At 37.6% G+C, this 15611-nt stretch overlaps 1 protein-coding gene across 1 annotated transcript in view; it reads left to right on the top strand.

Annotated features, from left to right (window-relative positions):
- Window positions 1-12802, top strand: part of LCA5 (lebercilin LCA5) — a 67765-nt gene extending 54963 nt beyond the window's left edge. The window contains exons 4-8 of the mRNA XM_082634010.1: window positions 3513-3650; window positions 5014-5110; window positions 5818-5960; window positions 8483-8615; window positions 10508-12802. Coding sequence (XP_082490136.1) covers window positions 3513-3650; window positions 5014-5110; window positions 5818-5960; window positions 8483-8615; window positions 10508-11373 — 1377 coding nt within the window. The 3' untranslated portion in view covers window positions 11374-12802. The remainder of the gene's footprint in view (window positions 1-3512; window positions 3651-5013; window positions 5111-5817; window positions 5961-8482; window positions 8616-10507) is intronic.
- Window positions 12803-15611: the final 2809 nt, after the last annotated feature.

The raw sequence follows: 15611 nt of genomic DNA, 5'->3' as shown, positions 1-15611 counted from the left end.
CTTCTCTCTTTCCTTCTGGAACCCATATAATGCAAATGTTGGAACACTAATGTTATTGGAGAGATCTCTTAGATTGCTTTCACTTTATAAAATGTGTTTTTCTCTCTGCTGTTCTGATTTGGTGATTTCCATGATTATATCTTCCAGGTCAATTATGCATTTTTCCATATTACTTAACCTGCTATTCATTCCTTTTAGTGTGTTTTTTATTTCAGCTGTTGAGTTCTTCATTTCTGATTGGGTGTTTTTTTTTATGTTTCTAATTCCTTGTTAAAATGTTCAGTGTTTAGATCAATTCTTTTACCTAATTCAATTAAGCTTTTTGTTACCAGTGTTTTGAATTACTTACCTGTTGTTTATTTCCATTTCATTATTTTTTCAGGTTTTTTTTCTTGCTCTTTGAATTGAGAATAGTTCCTCTGCCTTTTAATTTTACTTTTCTCTGCTTCTATGAACTAAGGTGAAGCAGTGACCTTTTGTGGTCTTGAAGGGGTGTTCTTATTTGGGAGTGTCCCTGTGCAGACTGCACATGCCCAGTGCCTTTGGTGGGAGGGCTGGATTTGATGTGGATGCTGGCAGCTCTTACCTTGGTAGTGGGGTGTGACTGGGGATGGAGGGGCTAGAGCTGGCTCCTGGTGTGAGACAGGACTTTCTCTATGTTCAGTGGCTGTCACCTCTCTGTCAGGGGTGGGGTCTGATCCCAAGTTGCTGAAGCAGAAGCCCTTTGTGTCAGGCTCAAGCTGCCTCAGTTCCCTTTACGTCTGTGTTTTTCTCTCTCCCAGCACCAAGACCTTTGCCCCAGAGTAGGGAGTGCTGAAGCAAGTGGGGCCTTTCACATACAGAGGTTCAACGCACTGCTTGTATAGGTGTCTGTGGCTCCTTCAGATGCAACCCATGGTAGAGTCTTTTCCCTGGTCGTGGCTGTCCCACATCCAGTGCCACACTGCGGCACAAACTGAGTAGAGCCAAAGCATTCACTGGTGCACGGTGAGGTGGCCGTGGGAAACCCAGCAACTACCCAGACCTCTCCTCAGAGGCAAGACCCCTTTTCCCCTCACAGCCGGTTGCTGTTCCCAGCCTCCACTGTGCTCCACAGGGGAGGGGAGCCTGAATGGTTTCTCTGTGTTTATGGGGTAGGGAGGTGTTGAGGTGTGGTACAGTGTGGTACAGTGGGGCCCAGAGTGGCGCGGTTGTGGGCAATCCGGCAGCTGCTAGAGCAGACCTCTCTTCACCCTGCTTCAGAGGCAGGCCAGTGCTGACACCTCATGAATAGAGTCCAGGCTTCTCCAGCCTTTCTATCTGTCCAAGCAGTCCAGGAGGCTTGTCTCCTCCACATAGGGCCCCAGGACTGGGACACCCAGTCTGTGGCTTGACCCATTCACTCCCCGGGGTGGGTATCCACCTTTGCAATTTCTTATTTCCTCTGAGTTCCCTCCCAGGAGCACAGGTCCCTACCCGATCGCTTTTCTTCCTTTCCTGTGTGATTACCTTTTCCTTACAGCCTTGGTTGTTCAGTCCTTTTTCCAGTTTCCAGTTAGTTTTCAGTGAGAATTGTTCCACCTGTAGGTGTATTTTTGATGTGTTCATGGGGGGAGGTGAGCACCACGTCCCCTTACCTCCACCACCTTGATCTTTTCTTTTCCGTGTTGGGAGTTTTTTGATTACTGATTGAATTTCATTACTCATTAGTCTGTTCAGATTTTCTGTTTCTTTCTGATTCAGTCTTGGTAGGTTGTGTGTTTCTAAAAATGTATCCATTTCTTCTAGGTTACGTAGCTTTTTGGCATATAATCTTTCATACTAGTTGCTTATGATTCAGTGCATTTCTGTAGTTCAGCTGTAATGTCTCCTCTTTCACTTCTAATTCTCTCTTTTCTCCTTAGTCCAAGTAAAGGTTTGTCAATTTTGTTTATCTTTTCAAAGAACCAGCTCTTAGTTTCATTGATCCTTTCTATTGTTTTTCTGGTCTCTATTTCATTTATTTCCACTCTGATCTTTATTATTTCCTTCCTTCTAACTTTGGGCTTAACTTGTTCGAGTTCTTGAAGTGTAAAGTTAGGTTGTTTATTTGAGATCTTTCTAATTTCTTAATATATGCATTAATGCTCTAAACTTCCAGCTTTTACTGCATCCCACAAGATTTGGTATGTTGTATTTCCATTTTCATTTGTTTTGAGGTAATGTTTAAATTTCCCTTTTGATTTCTGTTTTGACCTAATGGTTGTTTAGAAGTGTGTTGTTTAATTTCCACATATTTATAAATCTTTTCACTTTCTTATTGTTGATTTCTGTTTTCATACCATTGTGGTCAGAAAAGATAGTTGGTAGGATTTTATTCTTCTTAAATTTGCTAAGATTTGTTTTGTGGTCAGTATGATCAATCTTGGAGACTGTTCCATGTGCACTTGCAAAGAATGTGTATTCTGCTGCTGTTGGATGTAGTGTTCTGTATATGTCTGTTAGTCCATTTATTTTAAAGTGTGGTTCCAACATTTCCTTGCTGATTTTCTATCTGAACAGTCTTTCCATTGCTAATAGTGTGGTATTGAAGTCCCCTACTATTATTGTATTGTTGTCGATTTCTCCCTTAAGATCTATCAGTATTTGCTTAATATGTTTTGGTGCTTGGGTGTTGGGAGTGTATGTGGTTTTTTGAAAAATATTTATTTATTTATTATTTTTGCTGCGCTGGGTCTTACTTGCAGCATGTGCAATCTTTTACTTGTGGCATAAGGACTTCTTAGTTGTGGCATGCAAACTCTTGGTTGTGACATGTGGACTTCTTAGTTGTGGCATGCACGCGGGACCTAGTTCTCTGACCAGGGATCAAACCAGGGCCCCCTGCATTGGGAGCACAGAGTCTTACCCACTGGATCACCAGGCAAGTCTCAGGAGTGTATGTGTTATGATTGTTGTCTTCTTTATGTGTTGACCACTTTATCATTAGATAATGACCTTCTTTGTCTTTTGTTACCCTTTTTGCCTTGAAGTCTATTTTATCTGACTATGCCCACCTTCTTCTGGTTTCTGTTTGCTTAAAATATCATCTTCCATCCTTTCACTTTGATCCTATGTGTCTTTAGAGCTGAAATAAGTAAAAACTGGGATGATGATCTCTGCACCTTGAATAGTGCTTTGTAATTTTACACAGCTGCCTCAGTTTCTATTTGCCCAAACAATGATTCCCAAAAGCCAGTGCTTCTCATCACATCCTTTGGCTGTCTCTTGCTCCCAACTTAAATGACTATCCATGTGCTCTTGATGCAACTGCTTAAGAATTTATCTACAAATCATTGTGGAAAACAAAGAGAGGAATAATAGGCGAAGTATCTTACTAAATTGTTGGTAAATCTATGTTCCATTTTATTGTATGTTTATGAACACTAAGCCCAACCTGATTTGTATGTCTTGTTTAGTACCACTAAAAATGTCATTTTGACACTAAGTGCAGTATTTTACTGTTGAATTATTTTTAAGTACTATTTTTTAATGTATTTATACACATATCATAGGAACTATCAAGAAACCTTGAGCTAAGTACTAACAGTTTCCAGCGACAGTTGCTTGCTGAAAGGAAAAGGGCATATGAGGCTAATGATGAAAATAAAGTTCTTCAAAAGGAGCTACAACAACTATATCACAAATTAAAGGTAAGCACTTTATTTTAAATGGCATCATTTCTCCCTATGTTATATATTAGATGAAGACTCTATTTTAAAACATTGTTATCATTTATATTTGGAACTTTGGTACAATATCATTTACAAAATTCTAATATTTTCTTTGGCACTTATGAAGAAAATATTTGTTAATATAATCACTATAACCAAAAATGAGACATTAGATACACTAATAGGAATGATATAACTGAAAAAAGTTATAAAATCCTGCAAGAAAGTTATGGGAACTAGAGTTTTTCTGTGTTGCATGGTTGAATAATTCAGTGTTCTTCCTCAGATAACCCCATGATTGATTATTTTTAAAGATGTTCCAAATAATGCCCTTCCTTTTCACAGTGTTTAGAGGAAGCATTAGAATTAATTAATTCTATTAAAGTAGGTGTTCTTAATTCTATCCAGAGGTCATTGATGCGTTGAAATTTTGTGCAACATTAAGTGTTTATGCATTATCTTGCATAGAATTTTCATTCTCAGAGAAAGCCATAGCTGCAAAATGGTGAAGAACACTTGTGTTTTAAAAAATGGTCTAGGGCTTCCCTGGTGGCGCAGTGGTTGAGAGTCCGCCTGCCGATGCAGGGAACACGGGTTCGGGCCCCGGTCCGGGAGGATCCCACACGCCGTGGAGCGGCTGGGCCCGTGAGCCATGGCCGCTGAGCCTGTGCATCCGGAGCCTGTGCTCCGCAGCGGGAGAGGCCACAACAGTGAGAGGCCCGTGTACCGCAAAAAAAAAAAAAAAGGGGTCTAATTTTTAACTCACCATTAATTTGGAACCCACATTTGAGAGGTGCTAATTAAATTCTTTGTCTGTGTGGCTAAGCCTGGAAGTCAGTTGAAGACATTACTATGTCATGTAGGAGTGCGTAGAAAATGAAGTTTGCCTTATTCTGATTTTCATGACTGCTAGTGCATATTGGACTTCCAATGGAGGATCATTGCTCTACCATAACCTAAATGTCCTAAAGACATTCCTTTCTATAGCTGGTAGTTACAAAGGGAAGCTGAACTTAGGTATATTCCAACTTGGTAAGGAAAATACCAGCTGAAAAGATGAGGATTTTTGTTTTATTTTAAACTGAGACTCTACATTCTTTTTTTTTTTTTTTTTTGTGGTACGCGGGCCTCTCCCTGTTGTGGCCTCTCCCGTTGTGGAGCACAGGCTCCAGACGTGCAGGCTCAGCAGCTATGGCTTACGGGCCCAGCCACTCCGCGGCATGTGGGACCCTCCTGGACTGGGGCACGAACTCGTGTCCCCTGCATCGGCAGGCAGACCCTCAACCACTGCACCACCAGGGAAGCCCCTCTACATTCTTAATTGTGTTGGGTTTGTTTTCAGGAAAAGGAGAGAGAACTGGACATAAAAAACATATATTCTAATCGTCTGCCAAAGTCTTCTCCAAAGAAAGAAAAAGAAATTACATCAAGAAAAAATGGTATAGTAGTTATTATTGTTGAAAAACATTGTAGTTATTAATAATAAAATAATTTTGAAGTAGAAGGAAGATGAAGGGAAAGAACTTTATTGAGATAAATTTCCTTATAGGTACTTTTCAGAAATCCTTTCACTTTCTCAGTTTTTTCCCTTGAGGTCATTACAGTTATGTTTTACATAATTAAAATTGTTTTTCTTATTATAACTTATTTTTCTAAACTTTTATGAAAAAATATAAGCATACCCTAAACAGGAGATTATAGTATGATAAACCTTTATTTATGTATCACCACCTTTAACAGTTATACATTTTACTAATTTTATTTCACCTATTTTTTCTACTTTTTTTCTAGAGTATTTTAAAGCAAATCCCAGCTGTCATTTCATTTCACTCATATAAATACTTTGCTATTTTTATGCATATTCTTACTTTTTTAAAAAACAAAAGTGTAATTTCCTTCTTCTCTGGTTTGCAAAAAGTTAAAAACATAAACTTTGTAATAGTTTAATAGATTTATCCCTCAGAGTTGTCCTCAAATGACAAAATTGCCAGTAAATCCTAGAAATAAAAACAGTAATAGTGAGTAGTCATGGAGCTGAGAAACGTGCATTTTCTCATTTAGAGGGTGAAGATATACCAGTTGAATTCCATATATCTTAGCACTGTTCAATATGATTGGAAAAATTCTTTTATAATTTTCATGGTAGCTGCATGCCAGAGTGATTTTACAAACCAGTGTACAAAAGAAGTACAAACCAGTGAAGACTTCGAGCTGGAGGAATATCCTATAACACCACAAACAGTTATGTGTTATGAAAACAAATGGAAAGAACCTGAACGTCTTTCTTTGGTGAGTTTAGCAATATGATTAGGTACTAAACTCTAGGTTTGAAGTTATTCCTAAATGCACAATATCAAACATTTAAAAATTTCAGCAATGAAACTAGTGCCATAGCTGTATAAATGTGCAGCTAGCCTTTTACAGGGAAAGAGGTAACATCTGTGCATTTTATTAAACTCCTTTGCGTTAACACTGTATCTTTCAGATGCTTCAGAAATGTCAATTGTACTTTCTAGGTTGGAGGAAGAAGAAAAGAAAATTTTCTAAGTTTCTTACCTTTTATGTCTCTTACCAGATAGTCTCTAAAAATCCTTCTGGCTTTTATGTTTAATAGCAAGTTATAATAGCTTTCAAATGATTTGTTAGAATTTGACTACATTTAATTTTTTTGGCCTCCTATGTAAGAGAATTTTATAGTTTAGCTGAATGTCGAGCAAAGTAATTGCAGTGGAATCTGACTTTATCTCATTCAAATTAGAGTGGAATTCAGGAGGTCTGTGTTGCATCTTCATTTAAAAGGACTCATATTGAGTACTGGAAGGTCCTTTTCTCTAATAGGGTTTTATCTTTAGTGTTTACAGTTGAAACTCTAAAGAAAACAATATACGAGGGATCCTTCATATTTCATATAATGCTATATTTTTGATACTACTTGTAAGTATCCCAGGGATCCTGAGATCCCTTCCTGTGTGTGGACTGAATTGATTTCTGTGTGTACTCTAGTTTTTTTTTTTTTTTCCTTTGTTTTTGTTTTACAATTTAGATAAGTTAGCTGTATCTGCTAAGTGTGATTCCTCCTATATTTACAAATCCTTGAGACTAGATTTTTTTTTTTGAAAAGGCAAAGTGTGGAATAGCAAAGTAATTCTTAACTTTAGAAGGGTTAAAAAATTTGCCCTTTATAAGATTCAGCAGAAGCAGCAGCAGCAACCTGATATAGTGAAAGAGGATATAGCCCTGGAGTTAGCACTGCGTTTTAATTAAATTACAGTTCTAACATTTTAGTGAGTTGTGTGACTTGTTGGAGCCTCAGTTTCCTAATCTATAAAACAAGGGTGGGTTACCCTTCAGGTCTGTAGTAATAACTAATCATGAAGTTTATAAAGCTCTTAAGACTAATCCTGTCACTTTAAGGGGTCCCAGCAAATGGGAGCTGTTAGTAAAAGTATAGGCTGTTGCTATTGGAAAGAGACCCAGAATACAGTGGCTCAAGCAAGAGATAAGATTCTTTCTCTTGTAATAAACTGAAGGTCAGTGGGTAGTCCCCAGGATAGGTAGACACCTTTGTTCCATGGTAGCCATTCTCTATCTTATTGTTTTTCGATCAAAAAGTATGCATCTGCATCTGTGTGGTTGCAATTGTCTTATCATACCTGGGAGAAGGAGGAATGAGGAAGTGGAGGGCAAGCAGCTTTTGTTTTTATAAATGTGATCAGAAGTTACATACATCCTTCCACTCACATTCCATTGGTCCTGTCTAGCTGCAGGGGAGGCTAGCAAATGTGGTCTCCAGTTAGGCAGCCCTGTGCTCTGGTAAAACTTAAGGGATTCTGTAACAAAAAGGAAGAAGGGGAAAATGGATACTAGGAGACGATTCTCTACAAATCCACTAGTAATAAATTTTACTTTTATTAAGAAACATTACACACGTGAAAGGGGCCATAAGAAACAATAAATTTTAAGTTTACATCTCTATTTGATTTAAATATTATAAGATTTATTAGTTGGAGACCTTGGGCACAGTATAAACTTGAGAGATTCTATGCCATTGTCATTGCCGGTGTTACAGCTCAACACCATATCACTTGGCCTTTAATAGTTGATGAATAGCCTATATTGGCTAACTGAATTCATCAGATTTTGTTGTGAAATATGCAAAGTAAGGATACCTCCCTTTTTTTTTTAATAAACATTTATTTTTGGCTGTGTTGGGTCTTCGTTGCTGCGTGTGGGCTTTCTCTAGTTGCAGCGAGCGGGGGCTACTCTTTGTTGCAGTCGCAGGCTTCTCATTGCAGTGGCTTCTCTTGTGTGGAGCACGGGCTCTAGGAGCGTGGGCTTCAGTAGTTGTGGCTCGTGGGCTCTAGAGTGCAGGCTCAGTAGCTGTGGTGCACAGGCCTAGTTGCTCTGCGGCATGTGAGATCCTCCCAGACCAGGGCTCAAACCCGTGTCCCCTGCATTGGCTGGTGGATTCTTAACCACTGTGCCACCAAGGAAGCCCAGTAAGGATACTTCCTGATACTTGTCTCTTCAGAATTTTATGTAGGGTATTGGTTTTGCTTCCATTATATTAGTTCTGATATGTTTTCCAAATGCCTCTTTAAAAATTTTAACTAAAGTAAGAAATAATCTTGTGTGCTTTGGAAAATCTTTCAAAGGTGGTAACTTGTAGCTTGCTGCTTTAGAAATGGAAAATTTGCTTTAATTTCTAACAGTTGGGATTGTGCTTAATGGGAGATAAATCTATGATATTTAAATTGCTTTTCCCCCCTTTTCCTGCATGTGAACTTGCATTTTAAAAAAATGTATAATAGGATCTGGAATCTCAAGAGAGAGAGGATCATAAAGAAGCAGGGATTCTAAACCCAGTTGTGGAAAGAGAAGACAAATTTGTTAAAGATCAAGGACTCCATGCTGTGAAACAGGAGGCTGAGAAGCTGGAGGATGGTAAGAAACAGTTTAAGCAAGTGATAAGTCAGCATCCCTTGGAAAAGAAAGGGTTAATATCCCCTGAACAGGGAATTGGTTATACAGAACAAGAAAAGGTTGATACAGTCGTGGGGGGAGTCTATCAAGCAGTCACAAATATTTGAATGAAGTTACTAAGGAAAGAAAAAGAATGAAGACTGTAAGTCAGTTTCTATTTGGGATTAGGGGATAGAAACAAGTTACCTTCAGAAAATTCAGATGAAGTAGAATTCAGTTGAAAGGGGAAAAAAATTCTTTGTGTATTAACTAAAGCTTGATGAAGAGATAGCTGAAAGACAACCCTGTTTATTGGTTTGACCTTGAGACTGTCTAGTCTGTAGACCAGCCCAAACATTAAAATCAGTGAATTGTGAGGCCTTGAATATATTCCTATAATTTTTCTTTGGTTTTAATATATAAATCTTTAACATATTCAACCATTAATGTGGAATTTTAGTGAACCAATTCACATAGTTTCAGATACTGGAAATGAAGTTCAGGAATAAATTCATTTCCATTTGGATAAAATGTCTTAAAGGTATAATAAGCGAGAAGGATCCCAGACTCTAATCCTTTGCATGTATTTTATTAATTATGTATTAGCTGCTTACAGAGAAATACTGTTTTTCCCTTAAAGTTAACAAAAAATCATGACCTAATTGTTGCTTAGAGTATGTACACTTTTGTGTGTGTATTTAAAACAATCTAACAGTTGAAATAGAAGCCACATTTATATCACTGTTGGCTAAACCACAAAGGAAGACACTTGCACATGTTAAACTATAGAGTAGAAAATAGGTATTATGGTCAGCTCTGTCTAGGAACCAGGAAAAGGAATAAAGTAACAGAAGACTATCACTTCTTTGTCATTTTTGACTGATGTTTTTTTTTCCTGGAGTCTGTGTGGAATGATCTGATTATCAGTGAGAATATGTGCCATTTACTAAAGTTACCAAATGCGTAGTGTTCTTACATGTTTAATATTTTTAGTTTTTTCATTTAGAAATCCTTTCAAAGTTATAGTAAAGTGGCAATAATAGCCAGAGAACCACTTAAGAGTAAGTTGTATACTTCATGGCCATATCCCATATCCTAAAATACTTTCATATGTATTTCTCCAAACTAAGGACATTCTCTTTTATCATTCCAGTATAGTTTAACTTCAGGAAATTTAACTTTGATACAACACATTTCTCCAATCTGCCATCCACAGTACAGTTTTGTCAGTTGACACAGTGTTGTCCTTTATAGCATTTTCTTCCCTTTAGGATGTGATCATGAATTGCATTTAGTTCTCATATCTTTTCAGTATCCTTTCATCTAAAACAGCTTCTCAGCCTTTTAAAAATATTTTGTGAGATTAACATTTTTCATGAACACTGACCCATTTTTTAAATAAAATGTTTCTTGTTTGGGGTTTATCTGAAGTTTTCTGTTAATTAAATTCAGGTTATTGCATCTTCTGTCAGAACACTACATAAGTGATGTTGTATCCTCTTCTCAGGGTATGACATCCAAAGGTTCAATTTATTTTTAAATTTAAAGTCTTTGCTCCACCCATCCCACCATCCTCCATTCAGTGTACAGCACACTATTAGGTATAAAAAGTAGGCAGAGAACCTTCTTCCTCACCCCTAACTTGAAGAACAACATTTTTTCTATAATTGTGAATCTTAAATATATATTAAGTAGATATTATTTTTTGAAACCCTGAATATCAAGTATAAAAATGAAATTTATGGTGTCCACCCTCACTGTACTGATCATACACAAATTAGATAAAGCTATTGTTGTGTAAAAGATGAGAGTTGAGTTTTCTTATTTGAAAATACTACCATAAAATCCCATTTTTAAAATGTGATTTTATACAGAGCGGGAAAGAGAAGAACTTGCTAAAAAGCAAAAGGAAAAGACATCTTTGTTGGAGAGAGAAGAAAAGCCAGCGTTGGAAACTGGAAGATACCAAATGGAAACGTACCAAATTCAGAATACTGGTAAATTGGAAGAAGAGGAAGAAGAAAGGCTAAAGAGAGAAATGCTACTTGCTAAACTGAATGAAATCAGCAGAGAATCCCAAGGTCCTCGGAATCTAAAATATCCTTCTCTGCCATTGCTTCCTGATTTGGAATCAAAACTGCACTCCCCAGAGAGAAACCCCAAAACACACACATTCTTTGAATCCCCAGAGAGATTATTTAATGGGCATCATTTGCAAGACATCAGTCTTTTCAGTACAAAAGGAGATGGTCAGAATCCGGGCAGTATCAGAAAACCATCCTCTCCAGATGAGCTTGCATTTGGTAGCTATGTGCCTTCATTTGCGAAGACATTAGGGAAGTCAAATCCAGTTAGCCAAAAAAGTAGCCTTTTGGATTTCCAAAGAAACAGTATAGAGAAATTTAGTAAAGACAGTGTCGATTTAATTACAAGAAAAGAGAAAAAAGCTAATCTGATGGAACAGCTATTTGGTGCCAGTGGCGGCATCAGCATTTCCTCTAAAAACAGTGACCCAAATTCTCTGGCTGCGACCAGTAGAGACTCTGACCCTCTAAATTTTCTCCCTGGGGATAAAAGCAGCAGGGGCAGGGAATATGTTGACGATGATGATGACTTTTTCTTCAGCGAAGGAAAAAGTTTTAATCCAAATAGACACCAGTTAAAACATGCAAACAATAAACCAGCAGTAAAAGCAGCTGATTCTGTAGAAGATGAAATTGAAGAAGTAGTACTGAGATGACTGACGAGAGTATATATGTTTTCCAATTGTAAATGTTAAAATGTTTTAATACAGTATTATAAACAGACTTTTAAATAAATATTAAGAAGTCCTTATTAAGCAATAGTTTTTAAAGTATAAATAACAGCGGAAATAAAAAGTAGATCATATCACACCACGTAGCTAGTTTGCCAAGAATGAAGCATGCTCTTTTGACTGAAACCGAAAATAGAGATGCATCTTACTTTCTTTTTACAAATAGGTTTTACCTCTGAATCAGCTCAGTGGGGAGTTTTACTCCATTGGTGTACGTATTCATTTTCTATTTTATCCCTATTTATTTATTTATTTTTGGCCCTATCCTCTCTGAGCTAAATACAGTCTTCCTGCTGATTGTCGAATGGAAGAGTGAGAGGCTCTGTTGGGAAGTGTGGCAAGGCTGAGGTACTCTTAAGTGGAACAGTGACAACATGGGGACTTCCCATTCCTCTGGAAGTAACCACAGTTAAATGCTACTCATTTCCCAATTACAGAGTCTCGTTAAATCACTTACCTACAACTGTGCTAATACATTAGGTTGAATTCAGAAGATGTTTGTTTGGGTGGACAGTTCCCTGTCATGGCTCCCAGAGGCTTGGGTGCAGTGTAATCAGTAATTCGTTTTCTTGATCTCCTACACTTTTTATATCTCAGTGACTAGATGTGAGAGTTCATACCAAATACACGGAATAGAAGAAATTCCATCCCAAAATAGCAAGATTTTCAACTCAATTATGTTTCCAGAGTAACGTAACTAGGAAATTTTAATACATACTTTTAAGATTTGAACTTACTGTCAAACCAAAGAGACAACGATAGTGTGATACTATTGGACTTACAGGGCTAATTTTAAAGCAACCTTGGTTAAAATTGTTTTAGAGATGGGGCTTCTGCCTTGCTGAGTAGGGTGGTTGATTTTCTGTTGAAAAGTGTTTGGTCTTTTGCTGTTTGTAGCTCACTTCAGCTGCAAAGGAGTTGATGACCTTGGCTTAGCTGGGCACGATTGGTCTTTAAGAAACAGTAATACACCACCAACCAAGGAAAAAACACAGTTCAGATGAAGAGTGGTGGAAATAGTGCATCAGGGGAAGAATAAATAAATGTTGATTGGCACTTATTCTAAAGTGAACTGTTGTTTTCAAGAATTTACTTCATATTTGCTCATAGTATGATTCCTCATGCCAAGCATAAATACTGATGAGGGGACTAGAGTTACTGTTTTATCTTGAGTTCTTATAAATGCTTATTATTGAATATAATTTCATAATTCTTTGACAAGACTGACCTGGTTAGGTCTCTAATTAAAAGATGTTACCACCTAGCATCTTCTAAATTGTGTTCCTGTTATTTACTGGGAACTGAATCTCTCAAAAGTGCTAAACTATATTAAAAATTTTTTAATAAAGAGTTTTCTATGACTGATATACATAAGCATTTAGTATATTATAAATCTAATATATGTAAACCACAATATTATTGCAGTGCAGTTCTTGATAAAATATTCTTATGTAATGTTAATTTTGTTCATAGCTGCTAATTTTTCAGCCAAAAGTATTCTAATTTTTAGGGTTTTTTTGTTCTAAAGGCTTTTGTAAAAAGGCCTTTAGTAAAGTTTTATATTCAGGTCATTTTACTTAGTCTCTTGCTTTTTTCTACCTGATGTTTTCTAGTCTTTTTAACCAGATGCAATAAGGCAGAATTATTAAATTAAACCTAAAATTTAGTTATAGACTTAGAAGCATTATGGTATTAAGCATTAAAATTGGAGATTGTACAGAACAAGTTTTTCTTTATGAACAAACCTTAGTGAATAACTTTTTTTTTCTAAATGTCAAGTTTATTTGCACTCGGAACTCTTATTAATACAAATTTAAAACACACTATGACTCTTTGTTTGAATGATACCTTCCTTAGGTCACTAGGGAAATATATAGTGGAAATAGGACCTGCAGGGTTTTTATTTCATTATTCACCTTTTTAAATTTTCCTGTTCAGTATTTTTAGTTGAAGTAGATGAATCTGCCCTAAGTTGGATTAGACAGTGTGCTTAGTCTTATCAGATAATTATAGTCTTAATGAATTCTTTCACCCTAAACAGCTGTCATAATGGCATATATTGCTTATAATATTAAAAGGCGGGGGTAAGGAGGACTAGATTGAATCATAAAATAAACACTTCAGGGCTGACGCACTGGTTTTCTGATCCTCACCCCCAGCTCACTTTCAGACACAGTAAAACTTCTGCTGTCCCTGGCTGGGTGTTAACTTGGGTAGAGCCTTCAAGTCGGCCTGGTGAAAAGGGGATGGGAAATTTGTATTACAGTGACAGTGTGGATTTTTTAGGATTAAAGAAGTTAGTTACCATAAATTGTCAAGAAAGGATCTGCTTTTAAAGCTTTTTCCTTTCTACGCAATAAATGCCCCTTTCACATTAAAGTCCCCTTTCGTATCACTTGAAAGTGTTTTTTTGTTCTATTTTTGAGCAAAGAGCATGTCATGTATTCATTCACTGACTGCTCGTTTGAGTGCGCCCTGGGGGGTGCGCGGCCTGGTATGAGGTGCCAGGAGAGTGAGGCGCTGCCTCTGCCTCAGTGTGGACACGGAGCAGGGCCAGCCGGGCTGCTTCCCTGCCCTTCCATCCACTCCCTGGGCGTCCTTGGGCTACTTAGCAATTACTAGTCTTTTATAATGCTTCCTAGGGTGGCTATGAGGAGTGAAGTAAATACTTAGGTTAATGTTTGGCAGAGCGCCTGATACATTATAAGCACTCAGTAAACATCAGCTGTTGCTATGACAGTTGTTACGAGTCTCCTTTAGGGACTACTTGGAAAAAATAGAGCATAGGTATGTATACAAAATATACTGACAGTATACTTTGAGTAAGATACAAGCAAAAAGAGCTTCTAAACCTCCAACTTAACATAAAATATCTGTACTAAATCTATTGTGCCTCTTAGGTCTGCACTTAGAATGTCCCTTTATTCGGCACTTACTGTGTATGATTGATGAGCTGGTTTCCTAATCTACAAAAGAGTAAGTAGAACAGCTAAGTTTTGGGAAGCTTTTCTGAAGACAGTTTTAGACTAGACATAAGGAGAGGTAGAGAGTTCGCCTCATAGCAAAAAGACAGTGAAATCCAGAAAACACCGGACTTTGACTGCATCATGTGACAATTTGTAGCCCAGCTCCCTCCTCCTCCATGTCTGTGTGTGTCCTTGGATATGTTCAAAGCCTCTCCGTACCGCCCCTCCCCTCTACGAGGTGGGGCTAATGATAGTACCTACCTCGTGGTAGTTGCATACAGTAAATGAGTTCATACATGAAAAAACTTAGAACCATTTGATGCTCAAAGTGTTGATGTTTTGGAAAGGTAATGGAGAAAAGGGAATGAAGTGGTATTGTTGAATTCTATACATGGCGGTTGGTGTTTTTATGTATGTGCTTTTTTTCACGTAGTCCTCACAAAGCTTTTTCTAAAGAAGGCGCTTACTACTGCTCCCATTTTACAGTTGAGACCAACAGGTTGTACTATATGCTAGATTACACAGGTAGCAGGCTGCATTCAATAGTCTCAATTTAAGAAGTCCAAAGAAATAAAAATATTTTACGAAGAGTTTTGCAGTAGTACTCTTTAAGAGGTAAGTGACAGAACCCCAAATAAGACTAGCTTGAGCAGAACAAGGAGATTAATTTGGGCTTGAATCTGGAAAGCTCAAGAGAATGTGGTTTGCTCTGGAGGTTAAAACAGTAGTGTCCGCCTCTTACCGTATCATTTGCTGGGTGTCATTTCCAGGTAACTTCTACATTTGCTGACAGGATCGCAATTGGCAACCCCAAGCCCTAGCATCCCTTCAGCTGGCACCCACCTCAAAAAGAGAAAATCTTTCCCGTAGTTCTGGCAAAGGTCTGCTTGGCTAGTTTACGTTACGTGCTCGCCTGTAGGGCTGGTGGCACCGTGCATGGGAGGCGTGGACTCCCTACTCTTAGCCCTCTTCATGGAATGATTGGTATTTCTGTGGAGTGGGGGAGGCATTTTTCCCTGATGAAGACACTTTGGGCATAAAAAAGAAAATTGTATTTACTGTATTTCCCAATTAATTAAAAAAATTAATGGCTCTTAACAGAAAAAAACATTGAAAGGCTCTTAATGGAATAAGCATTAGCTGCTTACTCCATATGCCTAATTCCTAGGAACAGGCCATTTCTCTGATAAGATAGGA

The sequence above is a fragment of the Mesoplodon mirus genome (genome assembly GCF_964341445.2).
Source record: "Mesoplodon mirus genome assembly, chromosome: 10".
NCBI classification, from domain to species: domain Eukaryota; kingdom Metazoa; phylum Chordata; class Mammalia; order Artiodactyla; family Ziphiidae; genus Mesoplodon; species Mesoplodon mirus.
The sequence above is the reverse complement of the archived record's forward strand: the minus strand, read 5'-3'. Positions and strand labels throughout refer to the sequence as shown.